Source organism: Thalassophryne amazonica, chromosome 13 (assembly GCF_902500255.1).
Source record: "Thalassophryne amazonica chromosome 13, fThaAma1.1, whole genome shotgun sequence".
Lineage (NCBI taxonomy): Eukaryota > Metazoa > Chordata > Actinopteri > Batrachoidiformes > Batrachoididae > Thalassophryne > Thalassophryne amazonica.
In genome coordinates this window covers 24,376,455-24,398,001 of record NC_047115.1, presented here as the reverse complement: position 1 = coordinate 24,398,001, position 21,547 = coordinate 24,376,455, and the positions used below count along the sequence as shown (strand labels likewise).

General features: G+C 40.9%; 1 protein-coding gene across 1 annotated transcript in view; it reads left to right on the top strand.

Annotated features, from left to right (window-relative positions):
- The first annotated feature begins 1,399 nt into the window (after nt 1–1,399).
- oprm1 (opioid receptor, mu 1) overlaps nt 1,400–21,547 on the top strand; it is a 68,731-nt gene continuing 48,583 nt past the window's right edge. The window contains exon 1 of the mRNA XM_034185211.1: nt 1,400–1,766. Coding sequence (XP_034041102.1) covers nt 1,510–1,766 — 257 coding nt within the window. The 5' untranslated portion in view covers nt 1,400–1,509. The remainder of the gene's footprint in view (nt 1,767–21,547) is intronic.

Genomic DNA, 21,547 nt, shown 5'->3' with positions numbered 1-21,547 from the left:
CAAGTTTCTTAATAATCTTGTCCTTTTCTTTAACAAGATTTTGGAGCTCCTTAATCTCCTTCATCAACTTGTCTAAATTGGACATGTCTTTTGAAATACAACTCAATGAGGTCTTTATCTCCTCCAAGTCTTCCTCCATTTTCTGTGTCTTCCTGGTTGGTGCCATGTTAACTCCTGTAGCTCAGTACAGGCCACTGTAAAGCAATCCCACTCGTGGTCTCCCCACACATCCCCACAGCATCACGCTGTGGGGATGTTTTTCAGTGACAGGAACCTGGAGACTAGTCAGGATTGAGGGAAAGATGAATGCAGCAATATGCAGAGACATCCTGGATTAAAACCGCGCTTTTGACCTCAGGCTGTGGTGACGACTCATCTTTCAGCAGAACAATGACCCTAAGCAGACAGCCAAGATATCAAAATAGTGGCTTCAGGACAACTCTGTGAATGTCCTTGAGTGGCCCAGCCAGAGCCCAGACCTGAATCTGACTGGGCATCTCTGGAGAGATCTGAAAATGGCTGTTCACCAACGCTCCCCATGCTACCTGATGGAGCCTGAGAGGTGCTGTAAGTAGGAATTGGCAAAACTGTCCACAAATTGGTGCACCAAGTTTGTGGCATCATATTCAAGAAGACTTGAGGCTGTAATTGCTGCCAAAGGGGCATCACCAAAGTATTGAGCAAAAGCTGTGAATACTTATGTACATGTGATTTCTTAGTTTTTTTTATTTTCAATAAATTTGCACAAATAAATAAATAAATAAATAATAAATCAAACAAAAAAAACGTTTAGCATTTTGTCATTATGGGGTGTTGTGAGTAAAATTTTGAGGGAAAAATTTATTTACTCCATTTTGGAATAAGGCAATTATAAAATGTGTAAAAAGTGAAGTGCTGTTAGTTTCTGGATGCACTGTACATACAATACGTGAAAACAGATAAGTGACAGGAAATGAAATGAAATGAAATCAAAATCAAATCAATTTTATTTATATAGCGCCAAATCACAACAGTTGCCCCAAGGCGCTTTATATTGTAAGGCAAAAGCCATACAATAATTACGGAAAAACCCCAACGGTCAAAACGACCCCCTGTGAGCAAGCACTTGGCGACAGTGGGAAGGAATGAATGAAAGAATAACTAAAATGAAAATGTGCATGAAGACTGGAAGGAAGCACAAATGAAAGCTTGCATAAAGGAGGGAGGAAAGAATAAATTCAGTTAAATACGAGATAAATGATGGAATAGTTTGGAGGAGAAAGTGAGGTCACAGATAAATGAATGAAGAAAACCGATGCACGCAGAACACTAAATGAATAAATAAATCAATCTGAAGGTACCAGAGGAAGAAGGAGGCGCGTAGTCGCTTCCCGGACGCGGTCAGTGAACTCCGTCTCGCGCACATCGCGGATCTCGCTTGAAACGCGGCGCATCTCACAGCATCACCAGCGGCACACGCGCACCCGGCGGGGCACCAGAGGCACCGAGTCCACGCACGCACCGATCACCATGGACAGCGCGGGAAACACCTCGGCGGCGGATTACCGGAGCCAGTTTTACAACAACAACAACATCACCTACTGCCACAACTTCACCGCCGGCAACGCCAGCGCGAGCGTGGCGGACACGCGGTGCGAGACGGAGCGCGGCAGCCTGGAGGACGACGCCAACCCGGTTATCATCGCGATTGTGATCACGGCGCTCTACTCCATCGTGTGCGTGGTGGGACTCATCGGAAACGTACTGGTCATGTATGTTATCGTCAGGTAAGACCCGCTGACTCAGTCAGGCCCACGCGCATGCACTTTCATTTCATCGCAGGGTTTTTTTTTTTGTTTTTTTTTGTGAGATAACAGATGTCACCTGTTGCCGTGTTTAAGTGTTTGTTCCAAGTCGGACAATTTGTTGACAGTGTTTCCCGCTCAGCTTCAGCTCGTGCGTAAAAATGCCTCCAGCCTCACCCTGGTGCTAGCTGCTCCGTGCGTAAAATGCGCACTGAGCCGAGGAAACGAATCACACTTCTTTCTTCTGTTAAAGAGCAAGTTCACATTTTTTTTACAACCTTAGTCATAATGAAACACTGTTAGTGATCAAGCCAGTGAGCTCACCTTTGACAATTGTTTCATATAAGAGATATTTTCTCATAAACTGCTGAAAAACACATACATGGGTATCAAAGGAGCACCTGTATGTAAGTTTTTCAATGTACTCACATTGTGTTTTTGTGAACATTAAAATTTCATAGTATAGTTATTCATGTTTCCTTCCATTTTATGATAAATACCAACATAAATCTCTGGTGGTATAATTTTTTTTCCACGAGTGGCAGGGGCGGATGTATAGTTGTGTGTGTGTGTGTGTGTGTGTGTGTGTGTGTGTGTGTGTGTGTGTGTGTGTGTGTGTGTGTGTGTGTGTGTGTGTGTGTGTGTGTGTGTGTGTGTGTGTGTGTGTGTGTGTGGCAGGGGGAGCATTATGGCATGGTCTGGGGGCATGCTCCCCCGAAAATAAAAAAAATCTATAGCCTTTTTCCTGCATTCTAAGGCATCCTGGGAAACTAAATACTAATTTGCTATAGTCATTACATCATGTAATTAAGAGTTAATTGTGTTTGACAATCATGTTAAAATATCTAACTTTAGAGCAGAAATAAATATGTCTACAGCCAATTAAACAAACAAACAAACAAACAAACAAACAAAACAGAAACAATTTTGTATCTATAAATAGTTTTCCTAAATTAGTTTAACTCCTCAGTTTAACATATTGTAAGCCATAAAGATATGAAAAAATAGGGGCGTGGTCACTTTGAGTGACAGCATTTTGGCAGAGTCAGGGTCCCACATCATGGGTCACACATTGGTGTTTAGGTGTGAGCGCTGCGTTTTTCTGTCTCTAGCATTATTCTCTGTCAGCTATTACTGCCCCCCCCCCCCCCCCCCATTAAATCTCTCCCGTGGTAAATATTGTGTGGCATTTTTATATTGACATTTCATTCATGCTTGTTTTGTGTGGCTTTACTTCCTGTTTTTGGCTTTTAGGTTTCACATATCCACACTTTTGCATTTGTTTGGTTGCCTATTTAATGCTGTTAGAGTGTTCCCTCATTGCCAGATTGTATAGGTTCATCCTGCTCTCTCCCGTTATTGTTTCCAGTGCTTTTCCAGTGTTTTTGATTTCCTTTTATAGACCTTTGCTGCAGTCCCGTGTTCCATGTTATTTCTTGCTGTTTTGGATTGATAGCTTGGCATGAGAACTCTCTGTTACTGACCTTCTCCCTGTTTTTGGATAACCCTCTGCTGCCTCCATTAGAAAGACTGTTAACCCACTGGACAGACTGTGCCTGATTATTGCTTGTTAGAGACCAGGCCACTTGCCAGCTAATTTGATCTAATCATTTTTGTGGACAACAAACCTGCTTTTCCCTCCATGTTTGTGGTTCTCTGCACTGAGGTCCTTTTGCCAAACTATTCCCAGCCCAGTCTCACGCTTTTTTCTTGCCCCTGTAACAAAATGAGTTGCATTTTCATTACACATGTTTTATTTTATTTTACTATTTCTAATCCAGCCCACGCTTTCTATCATGCCCCATCTGTCAGGTTTCAGCTCCAGGGTGGCGTCACTTCTCGTATTTCTCCTTTCCACAGTTTGGCATTCTAGTCATTAGTTTTGTTCTGAGTTCATCATTTATTTTCTGTTCAATATTCTGTAGTCTCTGGTTTTGTTTTCTTTTCATTTTGTATTTTATGTTTTTCATATTTTAGTCATGTGGTTTATTCAGTTGTAGTTTCTGTCCAATTATTGTTTTTTTCCATTGTGTTATGCATTTGTTTCTGGTTTTATTGTCTGCTTCTTATTATGTAGTCTTTAGTTGTTTCATTCCTGTTTTGTGCTACACATTATAGGGTTGTCTTGGGTTTTGTTTTCTGTTATGCAATTATGTTGTTTATCTATAGGTTACTCTGTTTTATTTATTATCTTGTAGACTTCAGCCATGTGTTTAGTTTGTTACCTTTATAGTCACTGATTATGGTCACCGTTTGTATGTCTTTCATGTATACTCTTGCACCTGACTGTCTCCTCTTTGTCTCTGTTTCCCCTGTGTGTTCACCTACACTCTTGCACCTTCATCTTTGTCTGTCTGCCTTGATCACTCCCTCTCTCTCTTGCATCTCTTCCCTCATACTGGATTCACCTCACCACGCCTCCCTTCTAGACCATTCTTCCACATGTGCACCTTGTTACTGTAATTACATCACCTGTGTATTTAAGCCCTTCACTTTCTCCACTCCCCTGCCAGTTCATTGCGATCCTTGTATCCACGTCTCTGCCTTTTGCTTTTGTCTTGTTTTTGCCTCATTGTGTTTAGGCCTTGTCTTGTTTACCAGACCTTGTTTTTGCCTCAGCCCTGTACTACTGTAACTCTCCGTGCCTTTAATCCCAGTCTGTCTCTCGACCATGTTTTTGCCAAGCGCTTATCTGTACCTCTGCTTCACTGCCTGCCTTCCTGTGTGCCGTACCCCTGCCTGTTCAAAGGATAAAGATTATTTTTTACTTCCAACACATTGTCCTTGAGTCTGCATTTTGTGCCCTCCCAAAATCTGTGCCATGCATCCACAAGTCCTGACACCATCATGAAATGAGTCGCATTTTCATGACACATTTTTTTAGTTTACTATTTTCACTAGCTTGCAGTAACTGCTAGCTGCTGTGGAGTCGAACCAATCAAGTCGACTGTCCTTTCTGAGCATTTTGTTACAAATACATGAGATAACATAGCTTGACGTCTGGGTAATTGTACGAATAGACCACCAAAGAAGTTGGTGCTCCAGCATTTTTACTGATTTTAATTGCAATATTATTGAATTTATATCAATCAATCAATCAATTTTTTTTTATATAGCGCCAAATCACAACAAACAGTTGCCCCAAGGCGCTTTATATTGTAAGGCAAGGCCATACAATAATTATGTAAAACCCCAACGGTCAAAACGACCCCCTGTGAGCAAGCACTTGGCTACAGTGGGAAGGAAAAACTCCCTTTTAACAGGAAGAAACCTCCAGCAGAACCAGGCTCAGGGAGGGGCAGTCTTCTGCTGGGACTGGTTGGGGCTGAGGGAGAGAACCAGGAAAAAGACATGCTGTGGAGGGGAGCAGAGATCGATCACTAATGATTAAATGCAGAGTGGTGCATACAGAGCAAAAAGAGAAAGAAACAGTGCATCATGGGAACCCCCCAGCAGTCTACGTCTATAGCAGCATAACTAAGGGATGGTTCAGGGTCACCTGATCCAGCCCTAACTATAAGCTTTAGCAAAAAGGAAAGTTTTAAGCCTAATCTTAAAAGTAGAGAGGGTGTCTGTCTCCCTGATCTGAATTGGGAGCTGGTTCCACAGGAGAGGAGCCTGAAAGCTGAAGGCTCTGCCTCCCATTCTACTCTTACAAACCCTAGGAACTACAAGTAAGCCTGCAGTCTGAGAGCGAAGCGCTCTATTGGGGTGATATGGTACTACGAGGTCCCTAAGATAAGATGGGACCTGATTATTCAAAACCTTATAAGTAAGAAGAAGAATTTTAAATTCTATTCTAGAATTAACAGGAAGCCAATGAAGAGAGGCCAATATGGGTGAGATATGCTCTCTCCTTCTAGTCCCCGTCAGTACTCTAGCTGCAGCATTTTGAATTAACTGAAGGCTTTTTAGGGAACTTTTAGGACAACCTGATAATAATGAATTACAATAGTCCAATATATATGCTTGCACTGTTAGCATTGTTGGCACACATTAGCAGGTAGTTTGGTGACATAACATCCATTGCTTGTACAGAGTTATGAAGGCAATATGGCAGCCATAGGTTTTAATACCTTCACCTAATCACTGCCCAGTCCACAAAATGATGTATTAAATACTTGAACCAAGGTTAGCCTGTTAGCTCTAGCTTAAATTAGCTGGTTCTGTAATTGTGAGATGGGGAGTGTTTGGGTTTCAGTCACCCACTCAGGTCACACCAGTCTTGTTCACACTCCACCTCTTATTTATGAGTTGACTGGGAGTTAGGTGAAGTAAGGCACTGCCAAAGATGGCGACATTTGGAACTGCACCATTTGAGTTTCAGTACTGCTCTTAGGAAAACCTATGGGTGATGTCACAGAAGGTTTGTCCTGTACATACAGTTCAGTCCAAAAGTATTTGGCCCCTTGGTGTTTCACACATTTTAATACGTTTATGCCAAAAAATAAAAATTTCTAAAATTATTATCCTTAAACTCAAGCTCAAAGCAAATCTCTACACCTTGATATAAATTAATTAAAAACATAAAAGCCAAGATGATGAGGTGTATAATTAATGGGCCACTTTGGTATAATACCTGCAAATAATCATTTGTATTGGCAGTTTTCTTCAGACAGTTACATCAGTTATGAAGAAATACAAACAGTATGGCACTCTATGGTAAATCTGTACAGACTAGATAGTTACCGGCATCTGTGGCTGTGATTGAAGAAATTGTGCACAGTGCATGTGTTGCATTTTGCATCTTCAGTTATACAGCTTCATGATGAAGTGGTATAGAGGAGGATTTTCTTAAAAAGAAGATCTGAAAGCTCAACTATAATTTGCCAGAAAGTACATCTGAGATGCAAGCCTAGATTTGATGTTTTGGTGAAAGAAAATCCTCCTCTATTTTTAATGAATTTATAGCAAGTTGTAGAGATTTGCTTTGAGTTTGAGTTTAAGGATGATAATTTTATATATTTTTTTCATTGTTTTGTATTTTTTTTTGTATTTGAAATGGCATAAACAAATTAAAATACATGAAATACCAAGGGGTCAAATACTTTTGGACTGAACTGTATACAGTCTGTGGCTCCATCAACAATAATAAAAAAAAAATGATTGGAGGTAACTTTATTGACTGAGAGTTGATATTAACTGGTATATTAGAAAAAAACAAAGAACTAGCTGAATATACTTTTATTTCCTCAAATGTTGTACCAGTAATGAATTGATGATTAAAAAGTTGGTTGCCAGTGTTATTTTGTTGTTATTTTGAGTACACTGTGGATTTGTGTAACTGCAGTGGCAGATGTCCTGTTCACTTTCATTGATTTCTTCTAACAAATTAAATAAATAAATAAAACGCTTATCGCAGAGCAATCAGAGGCTTGATTGATAACACCATTTTATTATGACTCAGGTTGTAAAAAATGATGCGTTTTAATACTCTGCCAGCGTAGCTACAGTTGCACATCCACTCTCTTACACACTCTCTTTCTCTCTCTGTCTCTCTCTCACTGTCTCTCTTTGTTGGAAACGTGCCCTGGTATGACATCAATAGATGCTCCATATGGCTTCCAGACATTAAACAGGGACATTGTGCACTATCGCACACTGTCATCATCATAACATCACAACATTTCAGGGGCCTGTACTACGAAGCGGGGTTAACTTACTCAGATGTAACCTAGGGTCAACCTCTTAAACCGGGGTTGACAAAACCTGGTTTCCTCAAGTGGTGTTAATCGGTACTACGATGCTGAGTAAGATGTTGATTTGTTGAACCTGTGTTAACCTAACTGGAGTTTGTGCACGTTCACATAAAAGGGGCAGGTTGCAGCACATGTAACCATTTTTCAATGAAGGCGCGGTCACCTTACTTTACCAGAGAAGAATGCACGATTATTATGCGGAGCTATGAGGAATTTAAATTAATGTTAAGGGGGAAATCGAACACATCATCTGCCAATAAAGCAAGACAGGCTTGTTGGCAACGTATTGCTGATCGGGTAAATGCGTACGTACAATTCAATTGTTCCCCAAATCTGTTACAGATGATTAACCTGTGCAATGTCTAATATGTGTAAAAAATTACCTTCTTTCATTAAATTACGCCCAGATGCAACACGATTCAGAAGTGGCCATAGGCCTACTAATAAATGTTAGGTTAAGTTAATGTTTCCTAAATAGGCTACCTTGACTGTATGATTGCTATTCCTAATCCTGTCAATATTTCAGATGCAATAGCAGTGCCAAACGCACCTGGCAGCAGGTGAAGATGAAATATAAAAACATCTTTCAGAACGGTAGGTTTATATTCATAGCTTGATAAGCCCCACTTCGCCTAATTAATGGACATGCATTAGACCTATTTTGATATTAATAATTACCCGCGATTGCATAAAACCCTTCTTTGATTTGCATTGCGGATAAATGGCCAGGGAAAACGACAAATGCATCCAACAGTTTAGATAGAGCAAGTACTACCTTGCGAATCATACAACATACAGTATTCTTGCTCAGATGTTCAGCATCACCGATGGAATACATAAATTGTCCACTGGCAAAATAGGCACAAGGCACATTATCTGCTCGATCGTCGGGGCATTGCTACACTGTAAAAAATGACTTGTTTGTACAGGAAAACGCTGGCAGCTGTGGTTACCAGGGAATTCCTGTAAAACATACAGCAGCACAGTAGATAACATTACAGACATAATATGTATATGGATTTACAGTGAATGAACCACGGCTGACTCACATTAAAAGAACTGTTAAATCTACAAACAAGAGCTCTCTTTTATTGTACATTTAACTGCTGTATTTTTTACAGGAATTCCCTGGTAACCACAGCTGCCAGTGTTGTCCTGTAAAAACAACAGTCTTTTTTTACAGTGTACGATGGGTGATGTTACAGAATTCTGGCCCGATCAGCTGACAAAGATAACGAATTCCCTCGGCTGAGAATCTATATCTTTCATAGAGAATATCGTCCGGGTATGTCAGCGGATTCTGGCGGTCTTTAAAAACCCTCGCCCTGCGAGGAGAGCCCCTCACAATTTGTGCCCCAATATCAAATGGATCATCCAGGTAGGCCGGCATTGTCTTCGGAGTGATTGAAGTTGGATGGACGGTACTTATAAAGGGAGTGGTTAAGTGAAAACCTCAAGCTAACCGAGAACATAACCTGCTCGGAGCAGGTTTGGCACACAGCATAAATTGCCATGGCAGCATACCTTGATCAAAACTTATCCACCTTTCGTAGTACGGGTTAACCGGGAAGTTACTCCACACATCATCAACTTACTCCCGAAGTTACCCTGATAAGCCAGTAACCCCGCTTCGTAGTACAGGCCCCAGGCCTCAAATTGTTTTATGAACTGGTTCAAAAAACAAAAGCTACAATTTCATCGAAAAAAAAATGTGGAATGTGTTATGATACATGTGATGAGAGCAAAAACAAAATGTGATCTGAAACAATTAAAGGGGTCGCATTGTGACAAATTCCTCATTGAATTTTCATGGTTAAATGTGCTTGGAGTTTTATATTAAACAGCCACAAACTCCTGCAAACTCTGTTTGTGTGCTTGTAGAAACTACTCTGCATGTTAAATTTAGGAATGCTTGTTTGGGTCTCCCATATCATATGTCACAGATCCATATATGATTTTCCACAAGGTTTGGTAGACACACCCACAGGAAGATATGAAATTTAAGCAGTAGTTTGCTAAAAGACACACGGGGGACTCAAGCCTAGAATTGATGTTTTTTTTTGTTTTGTTTTTTGCTTGACATTTAAAGGTGCTATATCTAAAAAAAAAATCCACCTGTAAAAGTTATGATTACTCATGGCTCAGCAATTAGAGGTGGGTGGATTGATTCTAATATCGATAATATCGATACCAACGCTGGTATTGATATTGAACGATCCTCGTGTAAAAAGATCAATACTCAAGCTTTTTTTCTCTCCCGCACGTACTGACTGCTGCGCACACAGATTCATCAATGTCTACTCTCTGTCTGTAAGACCAGTGCTGCGCTGTGTCACACAACACGGAGCAGATTTTGTTAGTTGTGTTGAGTGATTTTTTTTTAAGCAAAAATGTTGATTGTGATAATAAAGTATTTTGTTGTCATGTACAATGTTTGGCGAAATTCTATCCTAGGTCTTTTGGATCCTTTGGATCTATGAAGCTTAAATATGAAAAAGTATTGGTATCCATCAATATCGGCGATACTGGGCATGTAAATGATTAAATAATGTATAAATTAATACCTTCATTAACATGAAAGCAACAAATGATTGCTAAACATAGTTAACACTTAATTCACTATTAGTTGTTGGTTATAATGTGAATTAATGTCTTCTTATTATGAAGTGTTACCAGCATCAGCATCTTTATAAATTATTAAATAATGTATAAATTGCATAGAAATTCATAATTAGTAAACACAGACACTATTAATAAATTATTCTTAAACACAGTTAGCACTTAATTCACTAGTTGAAGCTTATTACTGCGGTAACTAATGTACATTAATGCACCCTTATTGTAAAGCTGACGTGGCGAAGTGCAATACCAGCACATGTTCCCAGACTTCACTTGATTGTAAAGTGTTAACAGCTTCAGTATCTTTATTAATTATTGAATAATGTGTAAATTAATGCATTAGGTAACATGAAAACAATAAATGATTATTTACTGTTAGTTAATCCTGAATACTGCATTTATTAATGTACCTTCATTGTAAAGTGTTACCAGTATCAGCATCTTTATAAGTGATTAAATAATGTCTAAGTCTTAGTTAACATGAATGCCATTAATGAAGGATTCCTAAACACACTTAACTCTTAATTCACTGTTACTTAATGGTTACTATTGTATTAACTAATGTTAATTAATGTACCCTTTTTGGAAAGTGTTACCACATATATTTACATTTTGATTGCAATTAAAATTGTCTTTTACTGCCTCCTCTTCTTAATTCGTCCATCTACTTACCTTGTTGCCATCTTAAAATTGCAATCTTTGTTTCAAGCAAATGTCTTTGACTGTCATTACTGGACAGCTATTATTATCCAAAACCACCTGTCACAAGGATTAAAGGGTAATTCTGGGTGACTGGAGCACATAACATTACAGCATTTCAGCATGTTTAGAAAAAATTTTGATCAAACAAAGCGCCAGTCTCTCAGCAACTTCTCAGACAAAGGAATTCCGACGAGGGGCTGGACGACTCCTCCCACAAGGAGTGCTCACAGGCGAATGACGTCACCGACAAGCGTGGAAAAACACACGCATGCGCACGAGGGTTCAAGGGTTCTGACGTAAAAACATATGAATGAAATCCATATAGTTTTTGAAAAAAATAAAAAGGACCTATACTTTATTGACAGCCCTCGTATATATATATATATATATATATAATCAATCAATCAATCAATCAATTTTTTTTATATAGCGCCAAATCACAACAAACAGTTGCCCCAAGGCGCTTTATATTGTAAGGCAAGGCCATACAATAATTATGTAAAACCCCAACGGTCAAAACGACCCCCTGTGAGCAAGCACTTGGCTACAGTGGGAAGGAAAAACTCCCTTTTAACAGGAAGAAACCTCCAGCAGAACCAGGCTCAGGGAGGGGCAGTCTTCTGCTGGGACTGGTTGGGGCTGAGGGAGAGAACCAGGAAAAAGACATGCTGTGGAGGGGAGCAGAGATCGATCACTAATGATTAAATGCAGAGTGGTGCATACAGAGCAAAAAGAGAAAGAAACAGTGCATCATGGGAACCCCCCAGCAGTCTACGTCTATAGCAGCATAACTAAGGGATGGTTCAGGGTCACCTGATCCAGCCCTAACTACAAGCTTTAGCAAAAAGGAAAGTTTTAAGCCTAATCTTAAAAGTAGAGAGGGTGTCTGTCTCCCTGATCTGAATTGGGAGCTGGTTCCACAGGAGATGAGCCTGAAAGCTGAAGGCTCTGCCTCCCATTCTACTCTTACAAACCCTAGGAACTACAAGTAAGCCTGCAGTCTGAGAGCAAAGTGCTCTATTGGGGTGATATGGTACTACGAGGTCCCTAAGATAAGATGGGACCTGATTATTCAAAACCTTATAAGTAAGAAGAAGAATTTTAAATTCTATTCTAGAATTAACAGGAAGCCAATGAAGAGGGGCCAATATGGGTGAGATATGCTCTCTCCTTCTAGTCCCCGTCAGTACTCTAGCTGCAGCATTTTGAATTAACTGAAGGCTTTTTAGGGAACTTTTAGGACAACCTGATAATAATGAATTACAATAGTCCAGCCTAGAGGAAATAAATGCATGAATTAGTTTTTCAGCATCACTCTGAGACAAGACCTTTCTGATTTTAGAGATATTGCATAAATGCAAAAAAGCAGTCCTACATATTTGTTTAATATGCGCTTTGAATGACATATCCTGATCAAAAATGACTCCAAGATTTCTCACAGTATTACTAGAGGTCAGGGTAATGCCATCCACAGTAAGGATCTGGTTAGACACTATGTTTCTAAGATTTGTGGGGCCAAGTACAATAACTTCAGTTTTATCTGAGTTTAAAAGCAGGAAATTAGAGGTCATCCATGTCTTTATGTCTGTAAGACAATCCTGCAGTTTAGCTAATTGGTGTGTGTCCTCTGGCTTCATGGATAGATAAAGCTGGGTATCATCTGCGTAACAATGAAAATTTAAGCAATACCGTCTAATAATACTGCCTAAGGGAAGCATGTATAAAGTGAATAAAATTGGTCCTAGCACAGAACCTTGTGGAACTCCATAATTAACTTTAGTCTGTGAAGAAGATTCCCCATTTACATGAACAAATTGTAATCTATTAGACAAATATGATTCAAACCACCGCAGCGCAGTGCCTTTAATACCTATGGCATGCTCTAATCTCTGTAATAAAATTTTATGGTCAACAGTATCAAAAGCAGCACTGAGGTCCAACAGAACAAGCACAGAGACGAGTCCACTGTCCGAGGCCATAAGAAGATCATTTGTAACCTTCACTAATGTGCGGGTAAACAGTGCGGGTGGAGAGCTGCTTCCGCCTCCTGAGGCGTCGGACGGTTTGCCAGAATCTCTTCGAGGCGGACCGATAGTCCTCCTCCATAGCCTCCCCGAACTCCTCCCAGACCCGAGTTTTTGCCTCTGCGACCGCACGGGCTGCGGCACGTTTGGCCTGCCGGTACCTGTCAGCTGCCTCTGGGGTCCCACCTACCAACAAAGATAAGTAGGACTCCTTCATCAGCTTGACGGCATCCCTTACTTCCGGTGTCCACCACCGGGTTCGGGGATTGCCGCCGCAACAGGCACCAGAGACCTTGCGACCACAGCTACGAGCGGCCGCTTCGACAGTGGAGGTGGAGAACATGGTCCACTCGGAATCCATGTCTCCAACCTCCCCCGAGATCTGGGAGAAGCTCTCCTGGAGGTGGGAGTTCAAGACCTCGCTGACAGAGGGCTCCGCCAGTCGTTCCCAGCAGACCCTCACGATACGTTTGGGCCTGCCAGATCTGACCAGCTTCTGACAAATACGAGGGCTGTCCATAAAGTATAGGTCCTTTTTATTTTTTTCAAAAACTATATGGATTTCATTCATATGTTTTTACGTCAGACATGCTTGAACCCTCGTGCGCATGCGTGAGTTTTTCCACGCCTGTCGGTGACGTCATTCGCCTGTGAGCACTCCTTGTGGGAGGAGTCGTCCAGCCCCTCGTCGGAATTCCTTTGTCTGAGAAGTTGCTGAGAGACTGGCGCTTTGTTTGATCAAAATTTTTTCTAAACCTGTGAGACACATCGAAGTGGACATGGTTCGAAAAATTAAGCTGGTTTTCAGTGAAAATTTTAACAGCTGATGAGAGATTTTGAGGTGATTCTGTCGCTTTAAGGACTTTTCACGGTGCGAGACGTCGCGCAGCGCTCTCAGGCAGCGTCATCAGCCTGTTTCAAGCTTAAAACCTCCACATTTCAGGCTCTATTGATCCAGGACGTCATGAGAGAACAGAGAAGTTTCAGAAGAAGTCGGTTTCAGCATTTTATCCGGATATTCCACTGTTAAAGGAGATTTTTTTAATGAAAGACGTGCGGGCGGATTGCAGCGTCGGCTCGCAGCCGCCGCGACGCTCCGTCACAGGAAAAACACCTCTGTTGGAAGCCTTAAGGACAAGTTGGAACATCTCCAGCTGATAAACAATTTCTCATATACTCACTCCACTGAAAGCCATCAAAAGCCAACTGGATTTTAACAAATGGTTATCAACACGGAGGTGTTTTTCCTGTGCCGCCGCACCGCGTCGGCTGCGTTCCGACGCGTGGACCCGTCCGCACGTCTTTCATTAAAAAAATCTCCTTTAACAGGGGAATATCTGGATAAAATGCTGAAACCGACTTCTTCTGAAACGTCTCTGTTCTCTCACGACGTCCTGGATCAATAGAGCCTGAAATGTGGAGGTTTTAAGCTTGAAACAAGCTGATGACGCCGCCTGAGAGCGCTGCGCGACGTCTCGCACCGTGAAAAGTCCTTAAAGCGACAGAATCACCTCAAAATCTCTCATCAGCTGTTAAAATTTTCACTGAAAACCAGCTTAATTTTTCGAACCATGTCCACTTCGATGTGTCTCACAGGTTTAGAAAAACGTTTGATCAAACAAAGCGCCAGTCTCTCAGCAACTTCTCAGACAAAGGAATTCCGACGAGGCGCTGGACGACTCCTCCCACAAGGAGTGCTCACAGGCGAATGACGTCACCGACAGACGTGGAAAAACTCACGCATGCGCACAAGGGTTCAAGCATGTCTGACGTAAAAACATATGAATGAAATCCATATAGTTTTTGAAAAAAATAAAAAGGACCTATACTTTACGGACAGCCCTCGTATATCATATTTGTAAAATATGTGTACAAAGGCTGACCAGTTTTTTAATTTGGTTATTTCATCACAAACATTTCCTCCCAGCAATATATAATACATGCAATCAACTAGTATGGCAGATGTAGGGGTATCACACAAAAATGGTGCAAAATCCAAAAAGCATTCCATTGAGAAAAGAAAAAACTGAGAAAAGGTGAAAAAAGGTGAGAAAAGGTGCAGATCCACATATCTGTGAAATCGACACATTGGAAGCTCACCATATTTCTTTAATGAATCATTTAAATGACAATCAAGATGGTTTAGTTCCACACTTTTATACAGTGCCGGTCAAAAGTCTGGACGCACTCTCCCATTCAACTGAATCGAAAGTATAAGAAGAAAAAGAAATGACTTTTTAGTGTCCCCTCTTTTGCTGTGTCTCTTTATTGTATGGCGCTTCATCATCACTGTTAAGGCAGATGGAATATGAAGCTGATCCTCGTTTCCCCACATTGCACACATCATATCATTCAGCTCTGAGTGCTTTCCCAAAGAATTCTACTTTGCTGAAAACTGCACGCATCAATGAGGATATTTTCAACCCGAAACTACTCCCAACACCACTTCCATGGCAACAAAGTGAACGGCATCATGAAGAGAGAAAGCATTCTGAGATTCTCTTTTGAAAATACACTAGTATGATCTTAATGACAGGATATATATGTCTGCAGCTGTCTGCTGATGATTATGTGGCTTGCATAATGTGTTCCAAAGTACTTTGTAATGGGTCGGCTGTAGCTCTGTTGTTAGAGGGCTCACTAATCAGAGGGTCGATAGCAAGCCATTTTAACATTTAATCAGTAGCTTTAAAAGGAATGCCAGATATTAACAACAGCATATTGATTAGTTAGAACATATCTATAGTGTAACTATAGACTCATGGCAATTTAATAATTTCTCACAAGTCACAATGTTAATTCTTGATATCAAGTAATTTAATTACAACTAGTGAAATTTTGACATTGACTTCTGCTCAAACGCTGACAGATATCTATAATTTAATTTTGTTGTGTTAGAATTCTAACTCGACATATCCATAAAATAATTTGGACTAGTTGCATTTCTAATGAATGATATCTGCAACTAAGTTCTTGCTGCGTAGTCAGAATGTTCATTCTTGATATCAACAATTCAATTTTCACGAGAAGAAATGTCAACTATTGATATTAATTCAATTCTTACTAGCGGTAATGTTCAATCTAGACACTTACATATGTTGTTACATTGCGGATATCATAAATGGAATTCCAAATTTCTAAAATTACATTTTGACTCATCAAAGTAAAATTATTGATATGTTGAGTTGGAAATTTAACTAGTAAGGTTATAATTTCAGATAATTAGAGCTACATTGGGCAGCACAGTGGCTTAGTGGTTAGCACTGTTGCCTCAGAGCGAGAAGGTCATGGCTTGATTCCCACCTGTGGCCTTTCTGTGTGGAGTTTGCGCATTCTCCTCGTGCTTGTGTGGATTCTCTCCTGGTGCTCCAGCTTCCTCCCACATCCAAAGACATGCAGGTTAGGTGGATTGAAAACTTTAAAATCGTCCATAGGTGTGTGTGTGTGGGTGTGGATGTGTTTGTTTGTCTATATGTGGCCCTGCGACAGACTGGCGTCCTGTTCAGGGTGTACCCCGCCTGGCGCTCTGTGACTGCTGGGATAGGCTCTAGCCCCCCGCAACCCTTAATTAGACTAAGCGGTTGAAAATGAGTGAGTGTAGAGCTAATTTCAGATTTTTTGAGCTGCCTTTGAGATGTTTGAAAAATGCAGCTGCAGCTACTAAAAAAAACATTCTTATTAGAAACACTTGCATTTAAGATGTCTACATTTTTAGTCCCGTTAGGGGACACCACAGCAGATCATCTATTTCCATCTTTTTAGATATTAAAATGGATTTTCTACTCATCAAAAATGTCATTTGTAGATATCCTCAATTTAAAAAATAAAAAAGAATATGCTATTAGAGCAATATAACCACAAACAACACCCAAAATGAAATTCCAACATCTCAAAATTGACACATCAAAAACAATATGCAAATTACAGCACATATCCAAAGAGAATATAGGCAAATTGCCATTTCCACTCAACACAGCACTTTTTCAACAAGTCGAAATTCAATTGTAGGTACCTGAAATCCTTATTCTTAAGAGTGTAAAATAAGTTACTGCTATAAATAATGAAGCATACCGGCAATCAAATTTGAACAGCTTGAAATGATATATCAGCCTATAGTTTTCAATACACTAGGTCAAGATTAGATTTTTTAAGTAATGGTTTAATCACTGCACTGCAGATTTGAAACATTTAGGAACCAGATCCAGAACTAGATCCAGAGGTTAATGAGAGAGTAATCATTTCCAGCACAGTCGGTCCAAGAGTGGGCCATACCAACATTTTCGTTGGTATGGGATCAAATAAGCAGGTTGTGCTTTTTGTAGACATTATGAGTTTCATCGGCACATTTAGTGAGATACTCTCAAATTCTGTAAATCTAGGTAATACCTCAGTAATGGCACCCACCTCAACAGCAGGGTGTAGTGGCTGGGTTAAGGCATGCTGGGATATGTTTAACCTAACGTCGTCTATTTTCTTCTTGAGCTAATCCAAGAAATCTTGTGCTGTAAAAGGAGAGCAACTTACAGGTGGTTGTCCATGTTTAAGTGTTGCCACTGTGTCGAACAAGAACTTTGAGTGATGCTTGTTTTTGTTGATCAAATCAGAATAATTTGTCCGCTTTGTAGTCAGTAATGCATGCGTATTGTCTAAGACAGCATCACGCCACGCGAGGTGGAATCCTTCTAATTTTGAACTACGCCATTTCTGTTCTAGACCTCTAGCCTTATGTTTGAGGTCATGCAAATAATCATGGAACCAAGGTGAGTGTGTTTTTTTTTTGGGGGGGGGGGGGGGGAGTTAATAAAGGTGGTGCAATCATGTTGAGTGTAGTTTTGAGGATTGAGTTTAAACTACCCACAAGAGTGTCTACTGACTGGGCATTTTCCAAATGTGAAGCTAAGACATCAGACAGTCTAGGTTCGAGTTCAGTCATAGATGAGGAGTTGAGGAGTTGATGCATTGATGTGATAAATAAGGTTGTTATTCCACTCAACACAGCAGCAAAACTGTAAACCTAATAACTGAGTGATCAGAGACCACTGATGCAAGAGGTATGATGTCAATATTTGTGACAGCAATACCATGTGCGAGAACCAAATCCAGGGTATTTCCACTAATGTGCGCCGAATCCTGAATGCACTGCTGGAATCCTAATACATCCACAATTTCCATAAATGATTTGAAGAGGGGATGAGAAGGCTTATTTATATGAATGTTGAAGTCACTAATAATCAGAATGTTATCTGCACTAGTTGACAAGTTAGAGATGAACTCACCAAATTCATCTAAAAATTCAGAGTATGGGCCAGGGGGCCTATATAAACACATTGCCAATGATTTTTATTCTTCTGACCTTGGCAATACATAGCATTGTGGGCAGAGCGGAGAATCAGATGTTCAAACGAATTATATTTGTGTCCCCCAACAGCTAATAAACTAAACCTAGATTTATAAATAAGAGCAATGCCCCTGCCTTGCTTTGCATCACAAGGGACATGACTAAATGTGTATGTCAGTGGGCAGGCCTCATTTAAGGGGAGGACAGCTGTAGGTTTAAGTCGGGTTTCACATAACCCAATCATATCTAAGTGATGAGCCATAATTAGATCATTAGTCAGCAATGATTTTCAGGACAGTGATCTTATGTTAATGAAACCCAGGCTAAGGACCTCAGTGAGGTTGACAGTTGGACTGTTTGGATTTAGGGGTGGTTCCATATATAAGATGCCTGGAAGTAGGTTTAGGTTTGAGACATTCAACGTGGGTTGTAGGTAGCACACACAAAATATTTGGTATTTCTGTAACAGCCAGCGGGCATCCTCAATTTTAATGTCATCCAATGTAGTAATGGGTATTAAGTTTGCAAAGCGTATCCCTCGATGATTTTTATGCACACGTCTGTGGAAATAGGCCACAGTCTCAACTAGACAAATTTCCGTCCCTGCCACATAAACTGCACTATCACCATAGTGGATTTTCTGCACTAATTTCCCCACTAAGCTAATGGATTCCACGGCCACATTTGTCATAAGACATGCAGGGTCTCTAATCACCTGCTCTGTGGCCTGCTGTAAAGTGCTAATGTTACCCTCCCTGTAGAGCTCTATCTATGTTTACAGACAAGATGGTGGTGTCTTTGTTGTATGGCTGGGGGGCCTGGCTGCCTTTTTGTTTCTGTCTTTTGTTTTTCCTTCCAGGTGGCTTGCATTTGGGACTGAGTGGCTGTGTTGCTGAGGTTATCAGGACCTCACCCTGATCACCTGCGGCTCGTCAGGACTCACAGCTGAGGTGCATCTATATGGATTGGAACATGGTGGCATTTAAGACTGGAGTATACAGTGTGTATTTGCCAGAGACTCGACCTTGTGACCAGACGGGTGAGATCGTCGTCTCGGGAGCCATCTCATCATCAGTGGATGCAGAGAACGTCCAGGGTTTGATGCACGGTCTGTGAAAGAGGAGGGGGTGAGGTCTCACGCTTGTCAGCACACTTCCTGAGGTACGTTAGATTTTGTGACTAACATTTATACAGTCAGTAAATGTGGTGTCCCTCACACCTTTATTATATTGAGCTGTATGTTAGTCATGTATCGGCTTCCACTGCAGTGGAGTTTTGTGAACTGGATGTTCCATGCCTGCAGGTTGGGAAGCTGATTAGTAATTAAGCCAGGAAGTGTTTGCTGTTTGTACACCTTTAAGTGTTCTCTCTGTGTGTAGAGTGTGGACTCACATAATGGTTCCTTCTTTCACAGACTCGGTTTGTTGCGGCCACCTGGGGGGTGTCGGCGGGGTCCTTGGGTCCGAACAGCTTCTGGCTCCGGACCGTTAGCGCTGCTGGGAGCGCACCACGCCAGACCGCACTTTCTTTTATTTTTTGTATCACTGTTATGTATTAAATTCAGTTAGCCTTTGTACCGTGCTCTGCTTATTTCATACTGGGTCCTTCAAACGCTGGTCGGTTCTCCGAGCTGCGTCCGACACATAACAGTCTTCCCCAGTAGGGTGAAGGCCGTCCGGCATCAGCAAGCCATGGTGGCCCCAAAACAAAGGCCAGTTATCAATAAAACTAAAGCCTTGCTGTCTACAAAATTGTGCCAGCTACCTATTTAACAATGTCAGCCTGCTAAACGCCTCATCATTACTCCAGGAGGAGAGAGGACCAGAGACAATTAATTGATGCTGACACATCTTTCTGGCAAGGTTACAAGTCCTCTCTTTGTCCATTTTGTGACCTCAGAGTGCTTCATCCTGACATCATTGATGCCAATGTGAATAACTATGTGACTTATCTAGTGTCATGTTCCTTTGTCTGTCTACCCTTCTGCAGTGTTAGCACCCTAAGGTGGGAAGCAATGTCGGGAGCTCTGGCCCCAGGAATACATTTAACATCAGCTGGCGTCTGTAACCTGACTTTGCATTTGATAGAATCCCCTATCACTAAAGCCCATCGTTTCAGCCTGGAGGTAGGAGTGGAAGTCACCAGTGGGCTCAAAGAACTCACAACAGGCATATCCAAGGGAGAAAACCAGTTCACAGTTCACAGTGGCAAATGTGATTGAGGTACCGCAACCAGGCACCAAGCCCTACGTGACGTCTTCCGCCTAACCACAGTCCGAAAGCTGTCATCCACAGTCGGCATTTCTAGGCTAATGCTAATGGGCACATTATCCGGCCTAACACTAACCTCGTCTGGAGTGCCCGTAACATCTAACTCCACTGAGCTAAGAAATCGTTCTAGCTTACGGACACAGCTCTCTAAAAGAGACACCCTGTCTGCCAGCATCAGGCAGGATTTATGTAAAGTGTAAAGTAGTGTACTTTGTGCACGAGAAAATCCAAGAGTATAGCTAAACTAGCACGAGCTAACCACTAAAGAAAAAGAAAATGATAACCACTCCTAAGATTCACACAGGAGTAAATTATGAGCTACAATTCACAACAATTACACTGAAAAACTAACAGAAGTATTAGACTGGTCGTAACAGTAATAAAAGAAACAGGGGGAAAAATAATATATGCCAGGTTTGTTTTACAAATTTTGATGTGATTTGTCATAGTTGGTCATGGGTTCAGTCCCTTATTGCAGCTGAATTTCCTTGTATCCTTCAGCATCACATTGTAATAACACATTATGGAATAACTAGTAAACAAAATGTAATACATTTTCCCTTCATTATGTAATAACGCCTGCAATTTGTAATAAACAGTCTGAACTCAACATTTAAGAAAATTCCTCACATTCTGTAATAATTATGCTGATAAAAAGGGTGTGCTGATAAAAATTTAATAATATACCATATTATGTAACTAGCCAAAATGATTATCTACCACAAACCTCATTTCCAGCAAACGATCCGGGTCGGTACGGCACAGGACAGAATGCTATGTTGTGCCTTTCCACATTCAGGTTTAGGGATTGGTACCAAATTAACTGGCCTGTTCCATATCACATTTTGGCACACTTTGCTTGGGGTGCCAAAATAATGGAACAGAAAAAAGGGGAGGAGCTAGCCCATTGTTAACCACTGATTGGCTCAGCAACATGTGTCATCACCCTGCAACAGCTTGCGATCTATACAAAATTCTATTGAAAATATATGCGGCATTTTAAATATCCACACAATGGAGAATGCCAATGAAAAGCAGACAAGATTGGTCAAACGAGGAGGTGCAGACATTCCTGGTGATCACTATGGAGGAGCAAAGATATGATGTCACG